The 27732-nt window shown below is 39.1% G+C and overlaps 1 protein-coding gene and 1 long non-coding RNA gene across 6 annotated transcripts in view; both read right to left on the reverse strand.

The window, feature by feature from the left end:
* Positions 1-11893: 11893 nt before the first annotated feature.
* On the reverse strand, positions 11894-13910 carry LOC120552632. The gene is made up of 2 exons (XR_005638053.1): positions 13865-13910; positions 11894-12093 (listed from the first exon to the last, which is right to left on the reverse strand). It is a non-coding gene; the product is annotated as an uncharacterized LOC120552632 (long non-coding RNA).
* Positions 13911-19163: 5253 nt separating this feature from the next.
* Positions 19164-27732, reverse strand: part of LOC120552615 (NACHT, LRR and PYD domains-containing protein 3-like) — a 15368-nt gene continuing 6799 nt past the window's right edge. For 3 of the 5 annotated variants that reach the window (XM_039790795.1, XM_039790797.1, XM_039790796.1), the window contains 5 exons: positions 26267-27732; positions 23244-23420; positions 21608-21784; positions 20894-21067; positions 19164-19467 (listed from right to left, as the gene is read on the reverse strand). The exon at positions 26267-27732 is cut by the window's right edge and continues 305 nt beyond it. In XM_039790795.1, coding sequence (XP_039646729.1) covers positions 19455-19467; positions 20894-21067; positions 21608-21784; positions 23244-23420; positions 26267-27732 — 2007 coding nt within the window. In that variant the 3' untranslated portion in view covers positions 19164-19454. Of the gene's footprint in view, positions 19468-20893; positions 21068-21588; positions 21785-23243; positions 23421-26266 lie in introns of those variants that run through there. The other 2 variants (XR_005638047.1, XM_039790798.1) reach the window with 2 other exon arrangements.

The raw sequence follows: 27732 nt of genomic DNA on the forward strand, positions 1-27732 counted from the left end.
ATTTATACGGAGCGAGGGGCGAGGTCCCGGCCCACGGGACAAAAGATCAGCTTTAAAGCTTTCTGCTGCCTCAACGTTTTCCCTTCATCCTGACGCGTCTGCTGATTCTGCTCTGTGTGTGTGTGTGTGTGTGTGTGTATGTGTATGTGTGTGTGTGAGTGTTTGTGGGTCTTTGTGTGTATGCAAGCGTGTGTGTGTGTCTGGGATTGTGTTTGCGCGCGTCTGTGTGTGTGTGCATCTGTGTGTAAAATTGTGTCTGTGTGTCTCTATGTGTGTATGTTTCTGTGTGTGTGTCTCTGCGTGTTTTGTCTCAATAGAAAGTGCTTGTCCTGAGCTTTGCAGATTCCACATTTCTATAGAGACAGAGACAGAGAAAGGATGAAATACAGAACTCGTACACTGTCAGTGATTCTATATATTCAGACACAACATCCCATAATATTTCATACAGAGTCTGACAGAAAAACATCTGATTTCTTATGAATAAATCTTTAGAAAGAAAACTAACATTTTTAAATCAAACTTCTGAAAGTTAAAATACTTTGTTTACTACAACACGTAACGTAAAGGCTAACCGCTACTTTATAAACTTCATGGTTTTCATTTTAATAGAAATTCTAAACACAAGCTCAATACGTTATCAGACACACAGTTCTAATACTGCAAATTATTCAATGCTTTCACAACTTCATATTGAGCAGCTTTAGAATCAGAGAAATAAAGCGCGGTGGTTGCTGGGTGTAAACGTCACCGCTCAAGAGGCCGCGAGCGGGGGCTGGTGTAACGACCTAGACACACGACACTGGAGGACTCAAATGCACGGCTCAGAGACACGGTTGAAAGTTAAACAAAATAAAGTCTTTACTAGAAAAAATGGTTTAAACAAAAGGCGCTCACAAGGAGGATAATAAACTAACTTAATGGTGTATATAACCTGACATGGAGACAAGACGAACTGGCACAAGACAAAGGGAGACAAAGACTATTTATACAAGAGGTTAGGGGAGACCAGGTGAAAACAATCACAACAGAGAGAAACTCACACAAAGGGGGGGGGGGGGTCAGGATCTGAAACAAGAGGGAAAGGTAAATACAAAATAAAACAGGAAGTGCAGAACGAGACAAAAAATTAGTAACTAAACTTAACAAACTTGACGAGACATTAACAGCTGGAAGCGCTACGCCTCTCAGGTCCGCCGCCTTTTTAAATGTCCAGCAGGTCCAGGAAAAGAGCCCTGGTGGTGGAGGGGGGGGCCGCCTGTGGCAGAGGGGCCCCTGGCCGTTCTGGAGACGGGAGAGCCGTAGTGGGAAGGCATCGATCTGCGTCTCGTGTTCCAGATCTCCCAGCGGGGAGGAGGGGAAACCGGTGATGGGCTCTGTTTAAGGGATAGGCAGACTTCACTTTACTGGAAGCAGAGGCCCCCGCCATCTGATGAGAGAAGAAGACAACAGAAGAGATAAATAGGGCTGTGACTGTATGTAGTTTTCATACCGTGGTGAAGAAGCAACGAATCACAACGGTATGTATGGTGGTTAACAGTATTAAGCTATGAGCTAGCTGCTAGGCTAATGTATGCAGTGTAAAGTAAAACACTGCAGCTCAATGCTGTCCACCTCAGCTGAGAATGGAGAAATATTCTCTTTATATTCAATTAAACATTACCTGTAGATATCATAAGTACTGAAGCCTACAAATAATTCATAATAAAACATGCATTTAATGGGCTATCCAGCCTTTAGTGTGTGTGTGTGTGTGTGTGTGTGTGTGTGTGTGCACACACACAGGTATTTATTCAGGGTTTTTCCTGCTGAAAAAGCTGACACATTTTAAACCCCCCCCCTCCCCCACTAAAAACTCATAAGTATACAACAAATATTTATTTTTAAAAAGATGGTTTTAGTCATTTTAGGAAGGTCTGATCACGCTATTTGTTCAAGTGTTACTTTTTTCTGATAAGTTTGTTTTTATTTGAAGCTATAAAACAGGGTAAAACGTATTGATTGACAGCTGGGATTGACTCGACATTGGTTACCGCGGCTCCGCCACAACTGTATTTACCTTTGCGATTGACAAGTGGTTAGTAGCTGTGTGAAGTACAGACGCAAGGTTGTCTCTCCTGATTGGTCTCCTGCAGCACGAGATGGTACCTGAAGAAGAGACAACCACAAGTGTTTCATTTTAAAATTAAAAAAAACTCATAATTTAGACTGACATAAACCTTAAGGATGTTAAATCTCACACATTAAGTCTGTTTTTTTATGAAAATTTGAATAAATTGGCTAGATATGTCAAGATTTCAGGGCCATTTGATACTGCTTTGTTTTGTAGTGTCCATGGCCTCGGGAGGATAGATAGATATGTAATCATAGTATATCAGTAACTCACTGTTGTTGCACAGACTCATCGTATCCAAAATTAACCTTCTTCTCAAGAAGCTTACGATGGTTTTCCACTGACTTCTTCTCTGCTACCCATTCCTGTTCCTCTTTGGCCAGCACCTATACAGACACAAACACAGGGAACTATTGATAGTACATTTATGACACAACTGTGCATTTTCTGCACGTCACCAACATGTTAAAATGTTTAATCATTCCTGTTTTTCAGCTTTGAAGAGCACAAATGCCATCTTGTCTAAATGTGGTTAAGTGTGCCATCTGGTGAATGCAGTATGGCATTTCTACCAACATTAAGCAGTCTAAACTATATGGACTACACCTGCATGTTAGAATCCATTTGTCCAGCTTGCAAATCTGCTCTCTGATGTGGTTCAGGTCATCAGACTTCTCAAAGATGTTAAAATTCACCTTAAAGAGACACATTTAAAAATGACAAATGTGATTTGTGTCAGCATGGGAAAAAAAGTTAAAGGATTTTGTTACCTGTTCACAAGACTCCTCCAGACTGAGTTTGATGTTGGCTAACTGATTGTTCTCTAACTCCACGTAACTGATCAGCTTTCTCAGGAGCATCTACAACACAGCACTGATCAGAACACAAGGACACAGAATACTAAAATCTATTATCACATGCAAGACACAAATCTAATTTTCAACGACCTACAATGGGGTAAATATAAAAAAGGTGCATGTAGAGGTGTTGAAATTAATCAAATAATCGATGCATCGAATCGTGGAAATTGACGATGCTGCATCGATAATTGGCCGGCTCATAATCGATTATTTCTGTTTACAATTTAATGTAGGCCTAACAACCTTTCTGTTTACATATTCTGGTAGGCTTTTGCACATTCAGGAAGTGCCATGTGCTCAGTGCTGTATAGTTTTATGCATCCAATTTATTTACTATAAGAGCACTGCAGAATGTTTGGTTTTTGAAGCTTGAAAAGCTATGAATTAAATATCCTACATGGCTTTAATAGAAAAATGTATTTGACGCATCGTGATTTCGAATACAAGACATGATAATCGTCATCGAATCGGGAGATCAGTGAAGATTCACACCTCTAATAGCAAGGTAGTCTTTAAATAATTATTTTTATTATTTATATAATAGCAAGGTACTATGTTTGTACTGAATTGAAAGCCTTCAAAATATGAAAGACTGCTCCTATGCCGACTCAAAAGTTTGTATAAACAGGATCGTCAGCAGGAAATACCTGTCCATACTGCCGGGTCCATATTCACACGGCCTGATCTCAAATCTCGACCACCGGCATTCTCTGCAGACAGTGGCATCAGCTTCAGTTTACGTGCCAGCTTGTGGTACTCTGCTACCTTCAACTCCGCCTGGGATTAGACAGACACTGCAGGGGCGAGGAAACAAGTTAAAGCAACAGGGTGGGGGGGTGGTGATGATGATGTGTCACCTTTTTCAGGCCTTCTGAGTTTGTAGGTATGCAAATAAACACACAAAATATCAGTTTAATCCCAACTATTAAGAAAAAAACTGAGTCATATGTCACATACACCATCTTAATAACATTGTGTTGACTATTTCTGCTCCTCCTGTGCATACATACTACAATCAATGTACATACAGTACCTTCTCATTCACTTTGGCCAGAACGATCTCCTCATTCCATTTGCCGCCTGTGGCAGAGGGGAAGACCGCTGAAGCGATGCCTCTGGCCGTTTCCTGTCTCCCCTACATACTTCAAAGAGCATCTCAAACACCTGATTAGATGGATACAGTTTCTGGTGTGTACATATGTGTCAGTCTGTGTTTTAAACACCTCTTTGGGCATGTTGTTTTGCACTGTTTTGTAGCGTCTGTAGAAACTGGATTCTGGATTTGGGCGGGTTCAAAGGCCTCAATTTGGACTTGTTCAAAAACTGATAAAACTCTGCCTCAGTGTGATTCCAAACGCCCCATATATCATCAAGATATCTGAAAAAATGGAGGGGTCGTATTGGACAGGAAGCTAGAGCTGCGTGAAATATATACAATAAATGTGTACTGGTGGCAAAAAAGGGGAAGCTGTGTCGAGGGAATCCAGTGGTGAGAGGTGGGTGCTGTGTGCTCTCCAGAGCGTGCCCGTGACGTGGTGGTGGTGACCATGTGGTAGGCCTCCTCCAGAGCCCAACAAACAATTGAGTCCAATCCTTACTGAGAGAGAGAGAGAGAGAGAAGCAGGTGTGAGGAGCAAGCAGGCAGGCACACAAAGGAGCAAGGCAGGATGCAACATAAGGCAGGATGCAACATGAGACAAACACAGAAAAACTGTTTTAGCTATACAAGCAAAAACACCAGGACCACAGGGAGCTAGGATTGCCACTATACCACGCTAGTAGACTGTACGATCTGGCGATGAGTGGCTCACAGAGCCAGCCTTAAATACTGCAGGAGGTTGATTAGGGAATGAGCTTCACCTGGAGCCACCTGCCAGCTAAGCCACGCCCACAGCAATCAGCACAGGAGGGAGAACATGAGTGAAAAACAAACAAAAAACACACAGAACAAGAAGCAGCACAGGCTGCCATGATGACATCATGACAGCCTACCTGTTGTTGAAGAAGGTGGCTCTTGCTGTGGTCTTAAATACACAAGAACAGATGAGATCAACAGACTGTCATTAATACACGCAGTCAATGTTTGTGTTGAGTTGTCAGGTCTGTCATGAAAACCAAATAGATTTAACCGATGAAACTGACAAGCTCAGCTGACTTCATTTAATCCATTTCATTAAGCAGAATGTGCTGCCAACATTTTGTACACTTGGTAAACCGGTGAGGGAATTTTCTGGTAAGCATTCGTCCCAGATCCAGTCCTCAGGTGATTTTTTCGTCATATCTGTGGATTAAAGGATTTAATTAACACAAAAACATTTGGACTTTTACATTATGTGAACTTACATTGTGCCAATATCACAATTATTGCCAGCACTGAGATTGAAATGGCTTCACTAGTGGATTATATTACGCATCATAATTTTCAACGTTTTTTATGTACAGATTGGTCAGTAAAAATAGCATAGTTGGCCGAAGCTCCGTAAAGCGCAGCCAGAGGCGGTTCCTGGGTGTAGACGTCACCACTCAAGAGGCCACGAGTGGGGGCTGGAAGCTCCGCCGGGAGCGCTACACCTCTCAGGTCCGCTGCCTTTTTAATGATGTCTGGCAGGTCCAGGAAAGAGCCCTGGTGGTGGAGGGGGGGGCCGTTCTGGAGACGGGGAGAGCCGTAGTGGGAAGGCATCGATCCACGTCTCGTGTTCCATCTGATGAGTGAAGAAGAAGACAACAATGGCTACTGTTTTTCTCTCTCGTTTAGTCTCCTGCAGCACTAGGTGCTACCTGAAGAAGAGACCACCAGGGGAGAGGCGTAGTGGGAAGGCATCGATCTGTGTCTCGTGTTCCAGTTCTCCCAGCGGGGAGGAGGGGTACGGTGGCCGGGAAGTGCCATGCAACATTACAAAGAATGAAACACTTTTACAAAGCTCAAGACAAATTTACATTTTGGAAAACAAATTTACATTTTAGAAAACAAATTAACATTTTGGAAAACAAAATAACATTTTAGAAAACAAATTTACATTTTGGAAAACAAAATAACATTTTAGAAAACAAATTTACATTTTAGAAAACAAATTTACATTTTAGAAAACAAATTTACATTTTGGAAAACAAATTTACATTTTAGAAAACAAATTTACATTTTAGAAAACAAATTTACATTTTGGAAAACAAAATAACATTTTAGAAAACAAATTTACATTTTAGAAAACAAATTTACATTTTAGAAAACAAATTTACATTTTGGAAAACAAAATAACATTTTAGAAAACAAATTTACATTTTAGAAAACAAATTTACATTTTGGAAAACAAAATAACATTTTAGAAAACAAATTAACAAGATGCAAAACACTTTTACAAGTCCCGAAACAAATTTACAAATGACAGATTCTTCACGGAAAGGGAATGTACCACATACCGGAAGTGATGAGGTGTTGCGGGTGTTGCTGGTGAGCGCAGTCAATTTGTGTTGTTGAGTATATGGCGTGAATGAAGTTTATGGTGACTTTACGTGTGGTCGGTGTTTTGAGTTTTTAAAGGACGCGGACCTGACAGAAACATTGGAAAAACGGGGAACGTATCGACAGCCGCGGCCGGTGTTCTGTCGATGTAGCATACTTTGTCAGAATAGCATACCGGAAGTTTAGTTTTATAGCGGGGTCTGTCAATTTGGCCTACTTTGTCAAAACAGCATACCAGTGTTTGTGAAGGGTATGCTGTTTTGATAACCCCTGGTTTAATAAAAAAAAATACAGTTTATAAAGGGGTATGCTGTTTTGATAAACCCTGGTTTAATAAAAAAAATACAGTTTATAAAGGGGTATGCTGTTTTGATAGCCCATTTTTTAATAAAAATACAGTTTCTATAGGTGTATGCTGTTTTGATAACCCCTGGTTTAATAAAAAAAAATACAGTTTATAAAAGAGGTATGCTGTTTTGATAGCCCATTGTTTAATGCGATATAACAGCCCGGTCTCATGGAAGTTCGTGTAATTGTGACGTTATTTGAATCTATTGATACGTGTTCACGGAGACGTTTTTGTCGGTTTGGTTTCGTGACAATGCGAAAAATCGTAAAGTAATGTATTTACCACGGGGCGTCGCCGGCACCTCCCGGCTTATGGAGCGTCCTTTGCGCGCCGCCCCGGCCACCTCATCCAGCGGGTCCCCAGCGGGCGCCCGGCGCGCCCCCGGCTTATGGAGCGACCTTTTCGCCGCCGCGTCCTTACCCCGAGAAAATAACGTTACATTTACAAGTCCTAAAATAACGTTACATTTACACGTAAAAAATAACGTTACATTTACAAGTCCTAAAATAACGTTACATTTACACGTAAAAAATAACGTTACATTTACACGTAAAAAATAACGTTACATTTACACGTAAAAAATAACGTTACATTTACACGTAAAAAACGAGAAAAACGTCTCCGTGAACACGTATCAATAGATTAAGAATAACGTGTTGGATATAATACACCAACACTTACCGCTTGTAATCTTAGGTATGCTGAAATGATGGTTTAAATTTAACGCATGCGCAATCCCACAAATTTCACTGCTGCGCATGCGCATTAACCGAAGGTATCCCATTCTGATGGGTATGGTGTTCCGTTAGAACACCGGATCGAAGCTACAGCGGGGGGGCAGCTGAGTCCGTCTGCAGCTGCAGGACCTGGAGCTCACTGCCCATTCCTGGGAGCCAAAACGACACCACGCAGCTGGAGACCCAGGCCGTATTGCTGGGCCCGCTGGAGGGAATGGAAGCCCGGGAGAATCAGATCCAGGATTGAGCGGAGCGGACTGTCACAACCTGCTGAAGTTTAAATCACAGGTTTCCTAAAGGGAGTCTGGCGGGACTCGGACTGTGGATGACGAAACATGACTTTAAGTCTCGTTAAATGAATAACTACATGCAGAAATAAATGAATCATTAGTGGGGGAGTGAGCCTGGACATTTCAGTCTGTTTAAACTTCACTTTGAAGCAGAACCTCTTAGTTCAGAAGGGTGAAGTTTCCGTTTGTACTCATATCTGTGAACTGATTATAATAAATATTCTTTGTATTAACACCTTTAATTAGTCTCTTTGTCTTTTTGTTTAAAAAAACTACAACATCGCATGAGATTTTGACGATTTATAGTGATTTTATTTCCGTTAGACCTTTGCCTACATTGACGCTGATGCATTAAAGACGGCCCATAGACAGTATATAAGGGAGTGCCTCCCCTGTTCCAAGATGGTGGCTCTATTGACGCATTCGATCCATAACTGCCGTAGTCAAGGCGACATGTATACAACACCTCATCACTTCCGGTATGTGGTACATTCCCTTTCCGTGAAGAATCTGTCATTTGTAAATTTGTTTCAGGACTGGTAAAAGTGTTTTGCATCTTGTTAATTTGTTTTCGAAAATGTAAATTTGTTTTCTAAAATGTAAATTTGTTTTCCAAAATGTTAATTTGTTTTCTAAAATGTAAATTTGTTTTCCAAAATGTAAATTTGTTTTCTAAAATGTAAATTTGTTTTCCAAAATGTTAATTTGTTTTCTAAAATGTAAATTTGTTTTCCAAAATGTTATTTTGTTTTCCAAAATGTAAATTTGTTTTCTAAAATGTAAATTTGTTTTCCAAAATGTAAATTTGTTTTCCAAAATGTAAATTTGTTTTCTAAAATGTAAATTTGTTTTCCAAAATGTAAATTTGTTTTCTAAAATGTAAATTTGTTTTATAAAATGTTAATTTGTTTTCCAAAATGTAAATTTGTTTTCTAAAATGTAAATTTGTTTTCCAAAATGTTAATTTGTTTTCTAAAATGTAAATTTGTTTTCCAAAATGTTATTTTGTTTTCCAAAATGTAAATTTGTTTTCTAAAATGTAAATTTGTTTTCTAAAATGTAAATTTGTTTTCTAAAATGTAAATTTGTTTTCCAAAATGTAAATTTGTTTTCTAAAATGTAAATTTGTTTTATAAAATGTTAATTTGTTTTCTCAAAATGTTAATTTGTTTTCTAAAATGTAAATTTGTTTTCCAAAATGTTATTTTGTTTTCCAAAATGTAAATTTGTTTTCTAAAATGTAAATTTGTTTTCCAAAATGTAAATTTGTTTTTCCAAAATGTAAATTTGTTTCTAAAATGTAAATTTGTTTTCCAAAATGTAAATTTGTTTTCTAAAATGTAAATTTGTTTTATAAAATGTTAATTTGTTTTCCAAAATGTAAATTTGTTTTCTAAAATGTAAATTTGTTTTCCAAAATGTTAATTTGTTTTCTAAAATGTAAATTTGTTTTCCAAAATGTTATTTTGTTTTCCAAAATGTAAATTTGTTTTCTAAAATGTAAATTTGTTTTCTAAAATGTAAATTTGTTTTCTAAAATGTAAATTTGTTTTCCAAAATGTAAATTTGTTTTCTAAAATGTAAATTTGTTTTATAAAATGTTAATTTGTTTTCCAAAATGTTAATTTGTTTTCTAAAATGTAAATTTGTTTTCCAAAATGTAAATTTGTCTCAAGCTTTGTAAAAGTGTTTCATTCTTTGTAATGTTGCATTGCACTTCCCGGCCACCGTAGAGGGGAAACCGGTGAGGGAATACCGGTGAGGGAATCGTCATTCGGGGGAGACGAGTCGTTGGACTCGGGCCCGTCGAAGACGTCCTCTTCCAGCAGGTCCAAAGGTGTCGACGGTGACGTTCATAATGAATCAGCCGTCACTCGGAGTAGAGAATCCAGTCTGCAGTGTAGTTCAGCCGTTAGCCAGCCGTTAGCCAGCTAGCTCGTGATAAACTGTCCTGAGTTTGTCCACTTTGTCAGAGTTAAAAGTCCAGCTTCCTCACATCAGCCTCCTTTCTTCCTCTTCTCTTCACTAAAAGCTTCAGGATAGTGTAGTTGTGGCTTCATTTTCTTCCCGGCGCCGTTGTCTTGTCCTCCACGGAAACTTCTAGAAGCTTCTAGAGAAACAGAGCGAAGGACCAGTTTGCTGCGTGGCTGCACACAGTGCGCCTGAAAGAGAGTGGCCGGGCAGATTTATGAAAGATCAGAAAAACCCAAAAAAATCCTAAACATTCACAAAAAAAATCAAAAACATTCAAAATAGCTTAACCAATGTAGAAAAAGAAAAACGTAGGGATTTAAGAAGTGCCAAACGCTTCAAAAAAGCGTCAACAAGCATCAAAAACGCAAATAAAGTGCCAAATTATTTTTTTAAATAAACAAAACATGCCAGTTCATTTTTACACTATAATTTGGTGAATGTTGTTAGAAGTGACTGGGAAGCTAATTATAGTAATTAAAGTGCCTGAATCTGGAAACTAATCTGACTCTAAATTAGGTTTATAAGAAGCTGCCTAACAACTTCAGCAGCAAAATTATATTTGGATTCAATAAACACACACACACACACACACACACAACACACACACACACACACACACACACACACACACACACACACACACACACACAAAAAAAAAAAAAAAAAAAAACACACACACACACTATGTTTACCTTCTGTCCGGTTCAGTGGGTTTAATCAGCGGTAACGTAGAGTTTTTACTGCGGTCAAATCAGCCGACACTACTTCTTCTTTATGGTTTATTGGCGGTTGACAAACCAACTTAAAAGGTGTATTACCGCCACCTTTGTGGCGGTGAGTGTGTATCATCATGTCATTTTTCAATTTTTTTTTTATATTCTACTCAACAACCCTGCAGCTTTTAGAAATGTAAATAACGCCTTCCTGGTGCTCCTGATCTCCTCTTTATTTACCCAGGCATTCAGACTTGACTGAACAGAGTGATGGACAAGTGCTTTAAGCTTTATATGTTACAATATATTTTTATATTGTGGTTTGTAATGTCAACCATTTCTACTGTAATTTACAGTGTGGCACTAGTGATTCAACTACCTCTTTTTATTATTCAGACATGTCTTGTGACAGTGAAGTTTACCTTGACCCACAGCAGTGATTTATGTGGAATTGACACTGGATTGTAAAAGGTGAACTACATTATTTAATTTATCAATTTAACATGATCTTAAAACTATTGCCAGTGTTTGTGGTTTATGTAGTTTGTTAAGTTAATGCCCATAATGTGAAATAAAGGTCTTTCTAAACCTACATTTGTTGGTTTTCTGAAATAACTTTAGGAACCTACAGAATATTGTAGTCATACAAGACATTGGTAATTTGATTTGTAATTGATTAAAAGAATCTATTTTGGCTTTAATCAACAAATATGATTTCTTAAATGTTAACATATTTACTTGAATTTTGACAAAGAAGGATCAGGAAATTGTAGTTTGTGCTTTATGTACTTGTCGATTTTAATCACAATGAAAACGCATCACCAAAATCCTTTTTGATTAACTTATAGGCATTTATTTCATTTTGAAATACGTAGTCAAGTGTAGGAAATTTAAAATGCACTAGATGCTGTTTAATCTGTGTTGGGTTATTGTAAATTCATTATAACAAGTATGATCACAAATTGCAAAGGAAAAATTAACTTTATTCAATATAATGATTAAATCAAATGTACCTTGTATTTACTGCACTGACATTTTTAAAGTATGAAAACTAAAAACCATACAAGGACATACAAATCCTAAATACATTAAATTATTTGCCTAATACCAAGAAACCAAGAAAGTGGATCACATCACTCCAGTTCTGAAGTCTTTACACTGGCTTACTACTTGTCTTTTAATGTTTTTAATTTGTTTGTTTTTAAATTGTTTTTAATTGTCTTCTAACTGCTCTTTAATGTTTTATGTAAAGCACTTTGAATTGCCCTGTTGCTGAAATGTGCTCTACAAATAAAGCTGCCTTGCCTTGCCTTGCCTAATACATACTTCTAAAGTGCTAACTGTTAGGTTTGAATGGTGAACAGAACCCAAATGCAGACAGAACACAGAGCCAGGAGTGTGAATTAACAGGTTTTATTTAAAGTACTCAAGTATCGAGTCCAGGTTTCCGAAGGGGAAAAGCAAGTCCAGGTTTCCAGGATGGAGAACGGGGTGAAGGTGGTTTCTGGGAAGGAGCTAGTGGTGGGGTCCAGTGATGGCTGTCTGCTCGGTGGATGGCAGGAGTGAAGCGGTAGCAGGAGTCAGGTTCCAATGGCAGCTGAGGTACAAGAGAAAGGATCAGGACCGGCAAATACACAAATGACTCAACAGGTAGCAAGGTTTGTTATGAGCGAGGCGAACTGTTGTCGCCTTGAGTATAATATGACGCAGAGTGGAGGAATGAGCCGGTATATGAAGCAGAGGTTGATTGTGGTAGATGAGAGGCAGCTGGAACCCTGACTACCACACTCTAGACTCCACTCCTGCAATAAGAGACAGACAGACAGAGAGAGACAGACAGAGAAGAGCAGCAGGCCTAACGGTAACACAAGAGGACACATCCATTACAGGACTCACATTTTGCTTGTGGTGGACCAGTTTTAGCTATTGAAGACCCTTTTTATGTGAAATTACAAATACAATACTTTCACCTGTGAAGGTGGTGACTGCTAGAGTAGATCCATCATTATATTCCAGTTTTTTTACATAGTGACGCTCCAATATTGAACCTGGTGCTCAGGGCCGTACTGGGACTGAAATTCAGCCCGGGACTTTAAGATGGAGAGGCCTTTTACGCGAGTGCCCTTGGTGCACAAGCAGAAGGTTTTTTTGCAGTTATTTTAATTCTAATAGTGTTTTTATGGTATAAAGAGAATCAGATTACACTGAAGACCTTCAAGAAACGTTAGGATGACACCTGCCTCCTCAGGTTGTATAAGCAAGTCACCACTGCACTGAACACAACCAGGTCAGCAAAACCTAATCTCCAACACATAAGTCACAGTATACTGCTAACTACCAGCATGTCATGTGCACAGTCAGTTGGAGAGTGATGGACCCTGCCTCTGCTTACTGATTGTACAGCTACATACCATATGCATGAGAAGAACATCAGTTATAAATATGACTAAGAATAAAACATTTTCTAATTAAATCTGCGCTTCAGTCAAGTTATTATCTAGTATGTGGAACTATTGGCATTTTATCCTATATGTAAATATCTGATTGATTGATATGCCTAATATGATTGCCTACCCTACCCAGCCCTGCACACTGCCCCTCTACCTGTCTGTTTCCTTCTCTTCCTCTCTCCTCCTCCTCCTCTCTCCTCCTGATGAGAGTGTATGTGTGCAACAATAGAAAATAAAAACAATTAGCTTATCAAAGCAAACATTTGGAGACAGAAACAACTCAGGTATGCAGGCCTAAAACTCCTAAAAACCTAAAACTGTCCTACCTCACATCACCAAATCAAACCTGACTGAAAGTAAACTCTTTTTTCGGCGCCTTAAGTTTGAGCCAATCGGATGTCAGGAAAAACGCGGATCAGTCCAAGTTAGGAGGGGCCGCTCGTATCCCCCCTCAAGATTGAAAGTATTGTTTTGGCCCGGTCTGAAACACACACAGACACAGACACAGCGCTCCGCTGCAGCTGAACGGCCGGCCAGGCCGGTCGCGTATGAAAGAAAAAAAATTAAAAATGTATTGAAAAATGTAAAAAACGTATTGACCACCGGCCGGTTCGGCCTGAAATGGACCGGCCGTTCGGGATTGTTCCCGGTATTCCCGATGAAACCCCCACAACAAAAAAAAAAGAGGAAGCGCAGTCCTGACAGTACCTAGGTAAGGACTACTAGCCAGTCAGAAGCAGAGTATGAGGGTGCACCCTACAGTACCTAGGTAAGCTATAACCTATAACATGCACAAAAAGATATGTACAACACAATAAAGGGAAAAAGCAAAAAGTATAATATGAGCACTTTAAGACACGAATATAATAATAATAATTGCCCAACATTTGTAAAATGAGTTGGTATTAGTTCTCTTACTTTGTGTCTGAGGGTCCAGGTTCAGTACTGAAGTCTGAAGGATCTCTTCTGGACCGGCTACTCTTCCTAGACTGACAGCCAGATACTACAGACTCTGCTCCGTACCCTCTTCCTCCAAATCACTCATCTTCTGATCTGAAGTCAGTCTGAGAGGTAAAACAGCAACACTGACTGGGAGCTCACAACACAAGAATCAACACACACACACACACACCACACACACACACACACACACACACACACACACACAGTATACAGTTAAATAAAACCATCTAGAACTCCGTCAGTTATCTTTAAATCTGTGTTTTCTACAGCCGGTTTAATGTGTATTATTATATATTAATTATTCAGCCAATCAGACCGTTGTTGTCCAGATGAATCAAACTGTTGAGTTCATTCATTTCTAAACTTCTCTTCCCTGTCCACGGGAGAAAACAGACTCAGAGACTTTGACAGTAAAATAATAAATGTTGGATTACCACTCACCCTGCCTCAGCCTTCAGTTTCCTCCTCCTGCTCTCTTCTGGTCTCACTAAATGGAGTCTCACCTGTTCTACTCTTCCTGGTCTCATACACCCTGATCTGCTCCTCCCCCTCTCCATTTACAGGAAATCACATGAGTTTATCTAAGAGGGTGTGTGTGCGTGTGTGTGTGTGTGTGTGTGTGTGTGTGTGTGTGTGTGTGTGTGTGTGAGAGAGAGAGAGAGTTTTCTGTTTAAATAATGTAAATAAAATCTGTTTAGTTGAAGACTAAAGTGTGTGTTCTTTTACAGAAACATGAACATGAAATCTTCTCTCCCTGCTGAGGATTACTGTCAATTATTAGTTATTGTGAAACGTCAACTACATTTCCCATGAGTGTTAGCCTGTAGACGTCCTGTCAAAGACTCATGGGAGATGTAGTTGTTGAATACTAAGTTAACTAAATAACTGTTGTGTCATCTTTACTACAATAAATTCAGGTTTTACTGTCAGTGCAGTATTAGATATTAGTTCATCTGAGAAAGTAGACAGAAAACCACAGGAACTTTTTTTTTAAGTTTTAAAAAATGGTTTATAATAACGGACAGACTTTTAGAACAGAGGCTGACGTCGTTGGGACTGTAACCGTTACCATGGTTTCACAGATGTATTATAAGACACCCTGCATTTTGTCTTTAAGCTTTTTGAGAGTTATTTATTTTTTATTATCTGCTCTACCTTTTCCAACATTTGATAATAACAGTCCAAAATGAGATGAAAAAGAGACGCAAAACTACCACAAAGAGACACATTGCCAAAAAGAGGCCCATCTTTCAAGCATAGTTACGTCTCTGGTCATGTAACTGTTAGAAACATGCATTTTTTTTTTTGTCGGGTAGAATCTATCTCCGTTGATCCTGTTCGTTTGTTTGCTGCTTTCATGGCTGTAACAACGTTCCAGCTGTAGCGCGCTGGGTTTACGTGTTTACAGGTATATCTGGCAACCCGGCCTGCCTGTCAAACTGGGCCGTTGGTACCAACACACAGACCAAAACACAAACACACATTCAGACACGGAATGGAAATTTCAAATGGAGAAAATACTGGCAATAGCATTGTTGTCAGAAAAGATAGTATTTCTCTAACTTAGCACGTTTCCTTCATATCTGATGACACATTGGGGTCATCTTTGGATTTATTACAGTAAATATATTACATTTTGGACCTTTAACGTTAACGTTTAAAACATTTTCCAGGTTTTCCAGGATCGTTTTGTTGCTAAACTGTGTGTCAAGTGAGCAGTGACTTCAATCACCTGTTTCAGGTTAACGGTTCTCTTCCTGTTCTCATGTACCTGATCTGCTCCCCTTCTCCATTTACTGGAAATCAGCTGTGTCCTAAAAGACATGCTCATACCTGTCATCATTCATAAGGCCATGCTAACTAAGTTACAGAGATATTTACCATCCTGAGTTGAATTCAAAGTGACCATCCATGACAGCAGACCATCCATGACCAGATGGACCAGGCCTGGGATCCAGTGCAGCTCAGTGTTCCAACTGGGTTTAAGGTAAATTACATCCCAACAAATAGAAATTGAGAGAAGAGTTTATTGACACATGGTATAATTTGAGTCTTTTTCCAACAATCACAAAACCAACCAGAATAATATCTAATGGTGCCACTCTGATAGATAATATTTTTAAAGCGCCCATATTATGCATATTTTCAGGTTCATAACTGTATTTTAAGGTTGTACCAGAATAGGTTTACATGGTTTAATTTTCAAAAAACACCATATTTTTGTTGTACTGCACAGCTCTCTCTCACTGCTGCAGATCCTCTTTTCACCTGGTTTCTGTTTTAGCTACAGAGTGAGACCTCTTTTCATCTTCTTCTTCTGTACTATCTTTGATTGCACTCGCACATGCTCAGTAGCTCAGATGTAGATCATGTCAGCTAGCTAACTCTAGAGACAGTAAAAGAAAGGCTGTTTCTCCAACTTTGGTCAGTTACAAGGCAGGATTAGCTGGGAGACTTCTAAATGAGGGCGCACATGGAAGTAGTTCTTTTGGAGATTATGGTGAACTTGTGTGTGTTGTAGCAGTGCTTTGCTATTGAGAACGACGTAGCATGCTAGCGTTAGCATTATCGTTAGCATGCTAACGCTACGAGCTAACGGTTTTAGTTAGCAAGCTCGTTTCGGATTGTGACGTCACAGTCCGAGCCGATTGTGACCAGCTCACTAGGAGACTGAAGGCAGGACACATTCAGAAACCAGATCTCACTCAGAACACCATGGATGGGTTTATTTCAAAGTTTGTATGTGTGTGGAAGCACCAGAGACACAAAAGAACACCCCAAATCACCAGAAAAAAGTGTTTTTTTTTCATAATATGGGCACTTTAATATGGAAAGCAACTCTTTAAGTGGAATATTAATTAATGATATAAGTGACCACCTGCCAAATCTTTGTGACTCATGATTGTAATTATAGTGGGAAAAGGGATGAGAATGTATCTGTGTGTGTGTGTGTGTGTGTGCAATGAGATTAAATACAGGAGATAAGAACCGAAGAAACTATATCTGCATTAAGATATGAGTTAAAAAAGTATAATTGGAAGGAAGTAAGCAAGGAAGCTGACCTTAATACTGCATATTAACTAGTTTTAAACACATTTACAACTCTATATAATAAAAACTGTCCAATAAAACAATATTGCAATAAAAGGAAATATTCAGAAAACCTAGGATGTTCAAAGCAATTAAAAATGCCTGTTAAAAAAAAAGTCTTTATAGGAATTTTATAAAATATAGAACGAAAGAATCTGAGTTAAAATATAAGAAATATGTGTGCCTGGATAGCTCAGTTGGTAGAGCGGGCGCCCATATATAGAGGTTTAATCCACGACGCAGCAGGCCGTGGGTTCAACTCTGACCTGCAACCCTTTGCTGCATGCCATTTCCCCCCCCCCCTCTTTCTCCCTATTCATTTCTTCAGCTGTCCTGTCCAAATAAAGGCCTAAAAGTGCCCAAAACATAACCTTTAAAAAAATAAGAAATATAAAAAAAATTATCTAACATAATGAGGGTATGTAAGGAGGTTTATTATAATGCATAACTAGAGAATAACAGATATAATGTGAAAGGAATATGGAATACGATAAACACCATTATTACAAATGGACTTAATAAATTATTCAGAAAACTTCAACGATAATGAGAAATATGAATGAGGTGGTTGACAGATTCAACAATTTCTTTGTTAATGTGGGCCCTAAACTGGCCAAAGATATAAAGTACACAGGGATGAAATACTCTGTGATGGACCAGGTGGAAAAAAACAAAAAAACATACTCATTTATTTTGGGAACTGTAGAAAACAAAAATGATAGAGATTGTACGTAAAATGAATAAATGATGAATAAAACTTCAATAGATTGTGATTACATTGACAGGTCTCTAGTAAAAAAAAGTAATAGACGGGATTGTAGACCCACTAACACACACACACACACACACACACAGTATATACAATCTATCATATAAAACAGGAGTATTTCCTGACAAGATGAAAGTAGCTAAAGTCATCCCATTGTATAAATCTGGGGACTCACATATTTTCAATAACTATAGACCGATATCTTTACTTTCTCAGCTCACAAAAATACTATTTGTCACAAGGCTAGATCATTTCATTGATAAAAACAATTTACAAATGGACAGTCAGTATGGATTCAGATCCAGTAGATCAACATCTATGGCACTAATTGAGTTAGTAGAAAGATTAACAAATTGTATTGAAAACAAAAACTATGCAGTGGGGATTTTCATTCATCTAAAAAAAGCTTTTGATACTGTTAATCATAAAATCCTGTTAAAAAAATGGAAAGGTATGGCATCAGAGGTGTGGCTATAACTATAACTGGATAAAAAACTATATTAAAAACAGGAGTCAGTTTTTTCAAATGGGTTAGTGAGCCTTAGTATTTCCTGTGGCGTTCCACAATGACATCACACATAATATAATTCAGTTCAAAAATAAATTAAAGAAATCAAAACTTGACCAATACAGAAAGGAATAGACTAAAACATAGGAATGGAACTGTAATGTAAAGGTATTGTTGTCTATTGTTGTATAAGTTATTGTAAGACCTGAAAGATTGTATGCTGTATTTGCATATATATTTGTTTCATAATAATATGATATTGTGAAGTAAGGGCAGGACTAGGGATGTAACGGTATGAAAATATAACCTCACGGTTATAATGACCAAGATTATCACGGTTTTCGGTATTATCGTGGTATTTTTAAAAGTGTGTTCAATATGTTCAGAAAGATAGACAATAGGCTGATAAATGTCCTGAGTGCTGTCATCTTCTCCTTCCGCCATGATTCCAACTTCAAGAAACGCACGTTGGAGGCTACGCAGCAAGTTCAGGAGACTGGGATAAGGCTGGGATGGGTTTACCAATTAAAGGCGGAAAAGCCCAAAAAATAATCTTTAAATGAAAACGGTAATTGTTATGGTCAACATTTTTATCGTGGGTTGCCATTACCCCGGTAATCTTTACACCCATACCCATAAGCAGAAAATAATAAGCTGTTTGCTTCCGCCTGCTCCTTCTCAAACTTATCCTTTTTTTTGGTCTTTGGTAAATTTTGGTTGTTTGTGTTTTAATTTTGTGGTTATAATTTTGTTTTCTTTAGCAACATTGTTGATTGTTCGAGATAAATAATAATAATAAAAAATAAAATAAATAACGGGACAATCACTGTCCTGGAAAATATAAAACACTTTTTCATCAAATTGTATTAATTGTAAATACACAATGATTTGTCCAAACAACAAACTGATTTATTAATTTGATTACATTCATATCAGTTCTTTTTCATTCACTGAGAGCTTCTTCTGTCGGCCTCCTTGAGACAACTCTTCCCTATTAGCACGGGGTTAAAGGGTGTGTGTGTGTGTCTGTGTGTGTGTGTGTGTGTGTGTGTGTGTGTGTGTGTGTGTGTGTGTGTGTGTGTGTAAATGTGTCTCTCTCTCTGTGTGAGTACTGTTTCAACCTCTCGGGATCATCAGGACTCAGCTGATCCTCCAACATCCTCCTTCTGATCACTCTGTTACCACCTCCATCTGAGGAGAGAAGACAACAGAAGAGATAAACAGGGCTGGGACTGTATGTAGTTTTCATACCGTGGTGAAGAAGTTTTAGCCAGAACCAAAGAAATATCACAAGCTCCAAAACGTCTGATTTTCAGCAGCCACCCCCCCTCTCATCCACAGTCACTACTGTATGAAGCTGGCTCTGATTTGACTGATCTGAACGCTCCGCACGTATAGCGCTGATGGTATCTCCGTTAGCAGAGTCAGACTGTACCGGACTCTCCAGGTGACCATGCTGCTCTGGGGACCGGGGGGGCAGCGAGAAACCTCTGCTGACGGACACAGAGCTCTCCGTCTGCCGGAGCTCTGACTGCTGTCTGTCTGCGCGGTGGGTCACGTTAAATACTTTCCCTGTGTTTTGGTACAGTTCATGTTAACACCTGATGCGAGCCATATGGGAGGAGCCTACACATGACTCTCAAAGGTTTGCTCAAAGAGCAATAAGCTGCAGAGACGTGGTCTCTCCCCACCTCTCTGCTGAGCCCCGTTCACCTAACAGCATCAGTTAAACTGGATTTTACATTTGGTCTGTTACACTACTGTAGTCCTACAGGCTATTCAACATCACTGACTATTTATTTATTAATATTTTAAAATAGAAAACATTATACTTGTTATGTTGTTATTGTTATTTTATGTGTAAGAGACACAAAACAATCCCCACTAGGGTAATTGGGTAAGTTGCAAACATTAGAATATTGTTCATCACAATTAAGTTTATTTTTTTGTCTAGCTTGCAGAAGGTCACAAAGAGGTGAACAGAATCTGGCTGTTAAACGGAATTACAACTTGTGGTATCTTTAATTTTGTCAAAGAGCAAATTCATGTTATTGTTTGTTGAAAGATTACATTGTGTGCTGTGACTGTGATTGGCTATTTAAGCTTTTTAAGTTACCAATAATATTTTCAGTACAATTAATTTAAACTATATATATATAATACTAACATTGCCTAAGATTGAGTGAACTGTACTCGCCCTGTTGTTTCTTTGGTTGCCATGACTTTGTGAGTGCTGACGTCCTGTCACTGTTCCAGTTGCTCACTCTAAAGGGGAGAGAGAGTGGAGGACTGTTCGCTTGAGTTCAGTAGAGAGACGGCTCTGCAGAGTCATGTAATGACGATTTTATGACTTTTCATAAACGGCTGAAGGTGCGCCGGTGAGTCTATTGACTCTGCAGATTTCACTGAAGTACACAATGGGTATAAACTGCTGAGAGTCCTGAACGCATCATTACTGCAGAAACAGAGAGACATTCACTGCTCACTTTAATGATGATTTACTACCTGATTGACTGACTGTTCTCTCTGAACCCAACAGCTTCACTGATAAGATACTAACTGTGTTTAGTCTGATACTGCTGAGACCAGCATGGACTGAATCCAACCCTCTACTTACTGCAGAGTCTCCAGTCTACAGTCTGGACTCTCCTTCAGATCACACAGCTGCTTCACGTCTGACTCCTTCAGGTCGTTGCCCCTCAGGTCCAGCTCTCTCAAATGGGAGGGGTTGGACTTCAGAGCTGAGGCCAGAGGAGCACAGCTGATCTCTGACAAACCGCAGTTATACAATCTGAATAAAGAATAAAAGATAAAAATCTAGCTCAACATTACTATGGCCTAATCAATGAGCTTTTCCCTAAAATGAGTAGCGAGATTATGTAATTGTGGATCATCTTCATGTCAGCCAATAAAGGATCAATACTATATTCATCCTCTAAACAGCTGTGTGTTCTGAAAAATCAATATCATTGATCAGACAGTTGTGAAAACACTGAAATTAACAGAAACAAATAAACATTTCTACTTCAGCAAGTAAACATTAGCAATTTAAATCCATATGTGACTGTTTACCAACAATTATAAACATTAATTTAACAACTAACTGGATATTTTCTACAGATTCTTTAACAAACACAAGTCTCTTTAAATCTTAAGCCCGATGGTGACTCTTGTGACTGCAGACTAAATTTACTACAAGAAACTAAAATATGAATAAAAAGAACATTTATAACTTTATGGATGTAAGTTATGTTTGTACATGAATTCAAATTCAATTGTGAAACGGTGGTATATTAGATCTATAATAGTTACAGAGAGTCAGTGAACTGACATCAGAGTCTCCAGTCCACAGTTTGGACTTTCCAGAAAACCACACAGCAGTTTCACTCCTGAATCCTTCAGCTTCTCGTTGTCACCAAGGTCCAGCTCTCTCAGATGGGAGGGGTTGGACTTCAGAGCTGAGGCCAGAGAAGCACAGCTGATATCTGACAAACAACAGCTCTCCAATCTGGATAAAGAATAAATTATGTAACTTTAGAAGACAATGTTTTATATATATATATATATATATATATATATATATATATATCATAATGTTCCTGCTTGAAATCATTCAATGTTTAATAATCTTTTCAGAGCTGAAGGTTTAGACACGTGAACATTGTTCTATTTACAATAATGTGTGTGACTGATTTTTTTCAATTAGTGTGGGTGTGTGTGTGTGCAGGGCTCGACAGTAATGGTTCTACACATTTTAGAGTGGCCTTATATTGTGGAACACCAAGGGTTTGCAGCGCTATCAAAAAAAGCAAACAGTGGCTACTTTGAAGAATCTAAAATATAAGATATGTTTTCAGTTATTTCACACTTTTTTGTTAAGTACATCATTCCATACGTGTTCATTCATAGTTTTGATGCCTTCAGTGAGAATCTACAATGTAAATAGTCATGAAAATAAAAAGGAAATGCATTGAATGAGAAGGTGTGTCCAAACGTTTGGCCTGTACTGTATGTATGTATGTATGTATGTATGTATGTATGTATGTATATATATATATATATATGTATGTATATATATATATATATATATATATATATATATATATATATATATACACACATACATACATACATACACACACACACACATATATATATACACACATATATATATATACACATATACACACACACATATACAGTATGTGTGCATTTGGAGAAGATTATGTAGTTTGTCATGTAAGTTAGTTAACGTTTAGTGAATTGAGGGGAAGCTAAACACCGTTCATCCCACACTGCAATGACACAAACACCGGTGGGAAATCGGCATAGCTTCCATTAAACGTTATAAAATAAGCTAGCGTAAGTTGACTAGATGATAAATGATAACTTCTACAGTGATGCTATCCGTTGCTGTCGTACATTGATAATGATAAAAGTGTGTCTTGACTAGTGGATAACTGCAGTGGATACTGTGTCGTTAGTTTTAACATTATTTACCACAAACAATGTTGCCAGTGAGTCTCAGGACATGGATGTATATTAAGGTTTCGGATGGCACCGTAAAAATTACAGTGCTTGTCTCCTAGCATGTCTGTGTGTGAGCGTGCGCGAGTACAGCAGGGTGGGGGCTTCTTTGTTGGTGTTTATGTGGGGTGGGTGGCGTAGGAAGCATTAGCACATAACCCACGATAAATGTAAAAATACTTTCCGGAAAAATATTTTGCTGGAAGGTGAGGAGTTTGCATGCCGTTACAAACATTGATCCAGTTTGAGTCCAGGCAAATTTGGAGACAAACTGTTCAGACTGACAAAAAGAGTTGTTGTGATTTGTGCTCAGACAGAACCTGAAAACAAGTGAACTGATAGAAATTTGAAACATTTGTTCTGGAATTAATGAATTTGGATTTATAGATTTAAATTAGGTAGATAATCACTGTACAAGACCAATATATATATAGACTGACTTCAGAATCTCCAGTCTACAGTTTGGACTCTCCATTCCAGCACACAGCAGCTTCACTCCTGAATCATTCAGGTTGCGGTTGCCCCACATATGCAGCTCTCTCAGATGGGAGGGGTTGGACTTCAGGGCTGAGGCCAGAGAAGCACAGCTGATCTCTGACAAACCACACGAACCCAATCTGAATGAAGAACAAATGAAGTAGATGAAAATCGATTTATAATCCAATCAGATGTTGAGGTTTTAAATGTGTAGCTCAACATTACTATTTCCTAATCAATGATCTTTTCCCTAAAATGAGTAGAGAGACTTTGTCATTGTGTTGTTATGGATCATCATAATATCAGCCCTCTTATTCTGTCACATTTGAAATATTCCACTGACTCACTTACCATTTTAATTTATTTATTTTAACTGACAAGTTGAATGTTGTCCAATTTGAATTTTGGTGGAGCCGTTTGTTTAATAGTCGACTCAGAAGAAGATGAATGTTTTGACAATAAACTACATCAACACAACAGTATGGGGAGTTAAACTGGGTGGGCACAACAACCTCTGAATAGTTCTACTTGTTGTCAAATTGCAATGTGAGCGGCAGCCAACTGTGGGGGTGCATTAGGTTGACAGGATAATTTAAAAGGCAACCGCGACTACATTGTGCGTCTGCCCTATTTCTGATACCGTGGCAGCAGAAATTTTGCCATGGCGGGCTGCCACTACAAAATCAACATAGAGGAAACATTGTAACCTATTTATTCTTTATTAAGATTGTGGCGAAGAAGAAATAAGTAGGTTATAATCCAATCAGATGTGTAGCTCAACATTACTATGTACCGATGTTTTCCTTTTGATTCCGGTTTTTATTGATTCCAATTCTTTGAGGGGTGGAGTTGAAATGGGTCACATGCTTATTTCACAACTAAGAGGAAAGTTTTATTTTGTTTCAATGGTGGGTTGCAGTTTTACAGGGCTTTTTTTAATGTAAAATTGTAAAAAGCTCTGTATTCTGCAGACCACCCTACCTCTGTCTCCTTTTACAATGACAATGTATGTTTATTTTAAAACAACCACAAGTAGATTAAGTGTTCATAAACTGCATAATGGCCAAAAAAGGCCTAAATGCCACAAAGTAACAGACTATGCAAAATCTTTCTTTTCCAACAGTAGCCTATATGACAAATTCTAAATTGTCATATTCTAATTTGTTTCTTTAAAATAGGCAGACATAAATCACAATAGACCTTTTTCACGGAAGACATGTTGACATGTCATAGTAGGAAAAGCACAGGTGTATTCAAAACCGTTAATGATGGTGCATTCCACTTAGGAGAGGTCCTGGTATTAAACCATTACTGATGGCTGCATTCCACTTAGGAGAGGCCCTGGTATTAAACCATTAATGATGGCTGCATTCCACTTAGGAGAGGCCCTGGTATTAATCCATTACTGATGGCTGCATTCCACTTAGGAGAGGCCCTGGTATTAAACCATTACTGATGGCTGCATTCCACTTAGGAGAGGTCCTGGTATTAAACCATTACTGATGGCTGCATTCCACTTAGGAGAGACCCTGGTATTAAACCATTAATGATGGCTGCATTCCACTTAGGAGAGGCCCTGGTATTAAACCATTAATGATGGCTGCATTCCACTTAGGAGAGACCCTGGTATTAAACCATTACTGATGGCTGTATTCCACTTAGGAGAGGCCCTGGTATTAATCAATTACTGATGGCTGCATTCCACTTAGGAGAGGCCCTGGTATTAAACCATTACTGATGGCTGCATTCCACTTAGGAGAGACCCTGGTATTAAACTATTACTGATGGCTGCATTCCACTTAGGAGAGGTCCTGGTATTGGGCATGCTGACTCACTTGATGGAACTGAGCCATCGTTAAGGTTATCAATTTCAGCTGTGCTTTTCCTACTATGACAAGTCAACATGTCTGCTGTGAAAAAGGTCTATCACACTAGGCTAAATATAGGCTATCATCTGGGCCTGCACTGCAGCAGAAAAAAGACACAGAGATGTAAGACACAGTGTCTCTACATTCTGATGATTTTGGTACATGCACCAAACGTAGATTTGTGCTCTGGAGTTCGGCTGATAAACTCTGCCATGAGAACCTGAATATCAGATCATCCAAAATGTCTTTGTGGACGTGAAGCAGTGCCAAGTCTAATCTGAGTGATAGTGCTACGGAGCCAGGTTTTCAGGCGGCAAAGAGCTGAGAAAGACCTTTCGGAGCCAGCTGTAGACACTGGTAAACACAAGGCACAAGTGGATCAGCTGTTCCACCTCGGTAAAAAGCCCTCTTGTTTGTGGATGTAGAGCTGATGCAATAATTACTAAACTTTTCCCTCTCTTCATCCCACACCCCAAACATGACATAGAAAATGTCGTGGAACAGAAACAACTAGAGATATTTATAAGCTATCATTTTATTGTCATCGCAGTTTCCCAACAGGCAGTGCTGGTGCTGCACCCTGCATTCCACCTCTCTAAAGATGTGTACTAAGTTTTGATCAAAGGTTGACCATTGAGCGCTAAGAGTTTTAAAAAATGTTCATTTTTTGTATGTACATGGGGTGTGGTTGCAAACAATCTAATTTCACTATGTATTGGTATGGCCACTTGTCAAATTTTATTTATGGATTTATGCAAGAAATATAATATAGGACAAATAACATACTTTATCTGCAATCAACATCAATTCTTGAACCCACACATGTTAACATCAGCGTCCCAGTCACGGGTTAAACTTGAGCTCCATCAGGCAAATACAAGTATAGGTTGGATTGTACGCAATACAATATTTTAAAGATCGGGAGTCAAAAAAGGTGATCGAGACATCCCTACTAATTAGACTAAAAGTAACAAAAGCCTAACTTAAACGCTAAATATTACGAGCCCCCACTTTGTCATGAACCAGCTCAAAACTCAAGACAAAAGAAAAAGAAGGGAGACCCATAGTTTAGACCAAAAGAATTAACCCATAGTTTTGATAATCACATCTGGACTTACCGAGCCCTTCTGCAGTTCCTCACAGCTGGAATCAGTCTCAGTCGTCCCTCCTGTGATGTGTTGTAATTCTTCAGGTACAACTCATCCAGAACCTCCTCTGACATCTGCAGCATGTAGGCCAGAGCTGAGCAGTGGATCACTGAGAGTCTCTTTTTTGATCTCTTCTTCAGGAACTTTTGGATATCCTGCTGGACTGAGTGGTCGTTCATCTCCATCAGACAGTGGAAGATGTTGATGCTTCTGTCAGGCGAGATATTGGTCTTCTTCATCTTCTTCATGTGGTTGATGGCTCTCTGGATGATTTCTGGACTGTTGTCTGTCTGATCCAACAGGCCTCCTAAGAGTCTCTGGTTGGACTCCAGAGAGAGACCATGAAGGAAGCGGACAAACAGGTCCAGGTGGCCATTTTTACTTTCAAGGGATTTCTCCATGGCTTTCTTCAGGAAGACATCCAGGGATGAATCAACGTAGTCTTCTCCCAGGAACACCCTGAGTACCTCTGTGTTCCTGTTGGTGTAACAGTGGAACAGGTAGACTGCAGCCAGAAACTCCTGAACGCTCAGATGAACGAAGCAGTAGACTGTTTTCTGGAAGATCACACTCTCTCTTTTGAAGATCTCTGAACAAACTCCTGAGTACAGCGAGGCCTCTGTGACATCCAGACCACAGCGCTCCAGGTCTTCTTGGTAGAACATGATGTTTCCTTTCTCCAGCTCCTCACACGCCAGCCTCCCCAGCTTCAGAAGAACTTCCCTGTCAGCCTTCGTCAGCTCCTGTGGACTCGTCTCATGTCCCTCAGCATACTTGAGCTTCTTCCTCTTTGTCTGAACCAGCAGGAAGTGTGAGTACATGTCAGTCAGGGTCTTGGGCAGCTCTCCTCTCTGGTCTGTAGTCAACATGTGGTCCAGAACTGTAGCAGTGATCCAGCAGAAGACTGGGATCAGACACATGATGTGGAGGCTCCTGGAGGTCTTGATGTGGGAGATGATTCTGCTGGACTCTTCATCACTGACTCTCTTCCTGAAGTACTCCTCCTTCTGGTCGTCAGTAAAGCCTCGTACTTCTGTTACCCTGTCAACACACGCAGGAGGGATCTGATTGGCTGCTGCAGGTCGGGAAGTTATCCAGACGAGAGCCGAGGGAAGCAGCTTCCCATGGATGAGGTTTGTCAACAGCACATTGACTGATGACTTCTGTGTGACATCAGAAACAGCCTCATTGTTGTTGAAATCCAGGTAAAGTCTGCTTTCATCCAGGCCGTCAAAGATGAAGAGAACTTTAGAGCCAGCGAGCTGTTCTGCTGGGACCTCCTGTAATGATGGATGGAAAACACGGAGCAGCTCCAGAAGACTGTACTGCTCATCTTTGATCAAGTTCAGCTCCCTGAAGGAAAGAGGAATCACCAGATCCACATCTTGGTTTTCCAAACCCTCGGCCCAGTCCAGACAGAACTTCTGCACTGAGAA

The sequence above is a fragment of the Perca fluviatilis genome, chromosome 22 (genome assembly GCF_010015445.1).
Source record: "Perca fluviatilis chromosome 22, GENO_Pfluv_1.0, whole genome shotgun sequence".
Classification (NCBI taxonomy): Eukaryota; Metazoa; Chordata; class Actinopteri; order Perciformes; family Percidae; genus Perca; species Perca fluviatilis.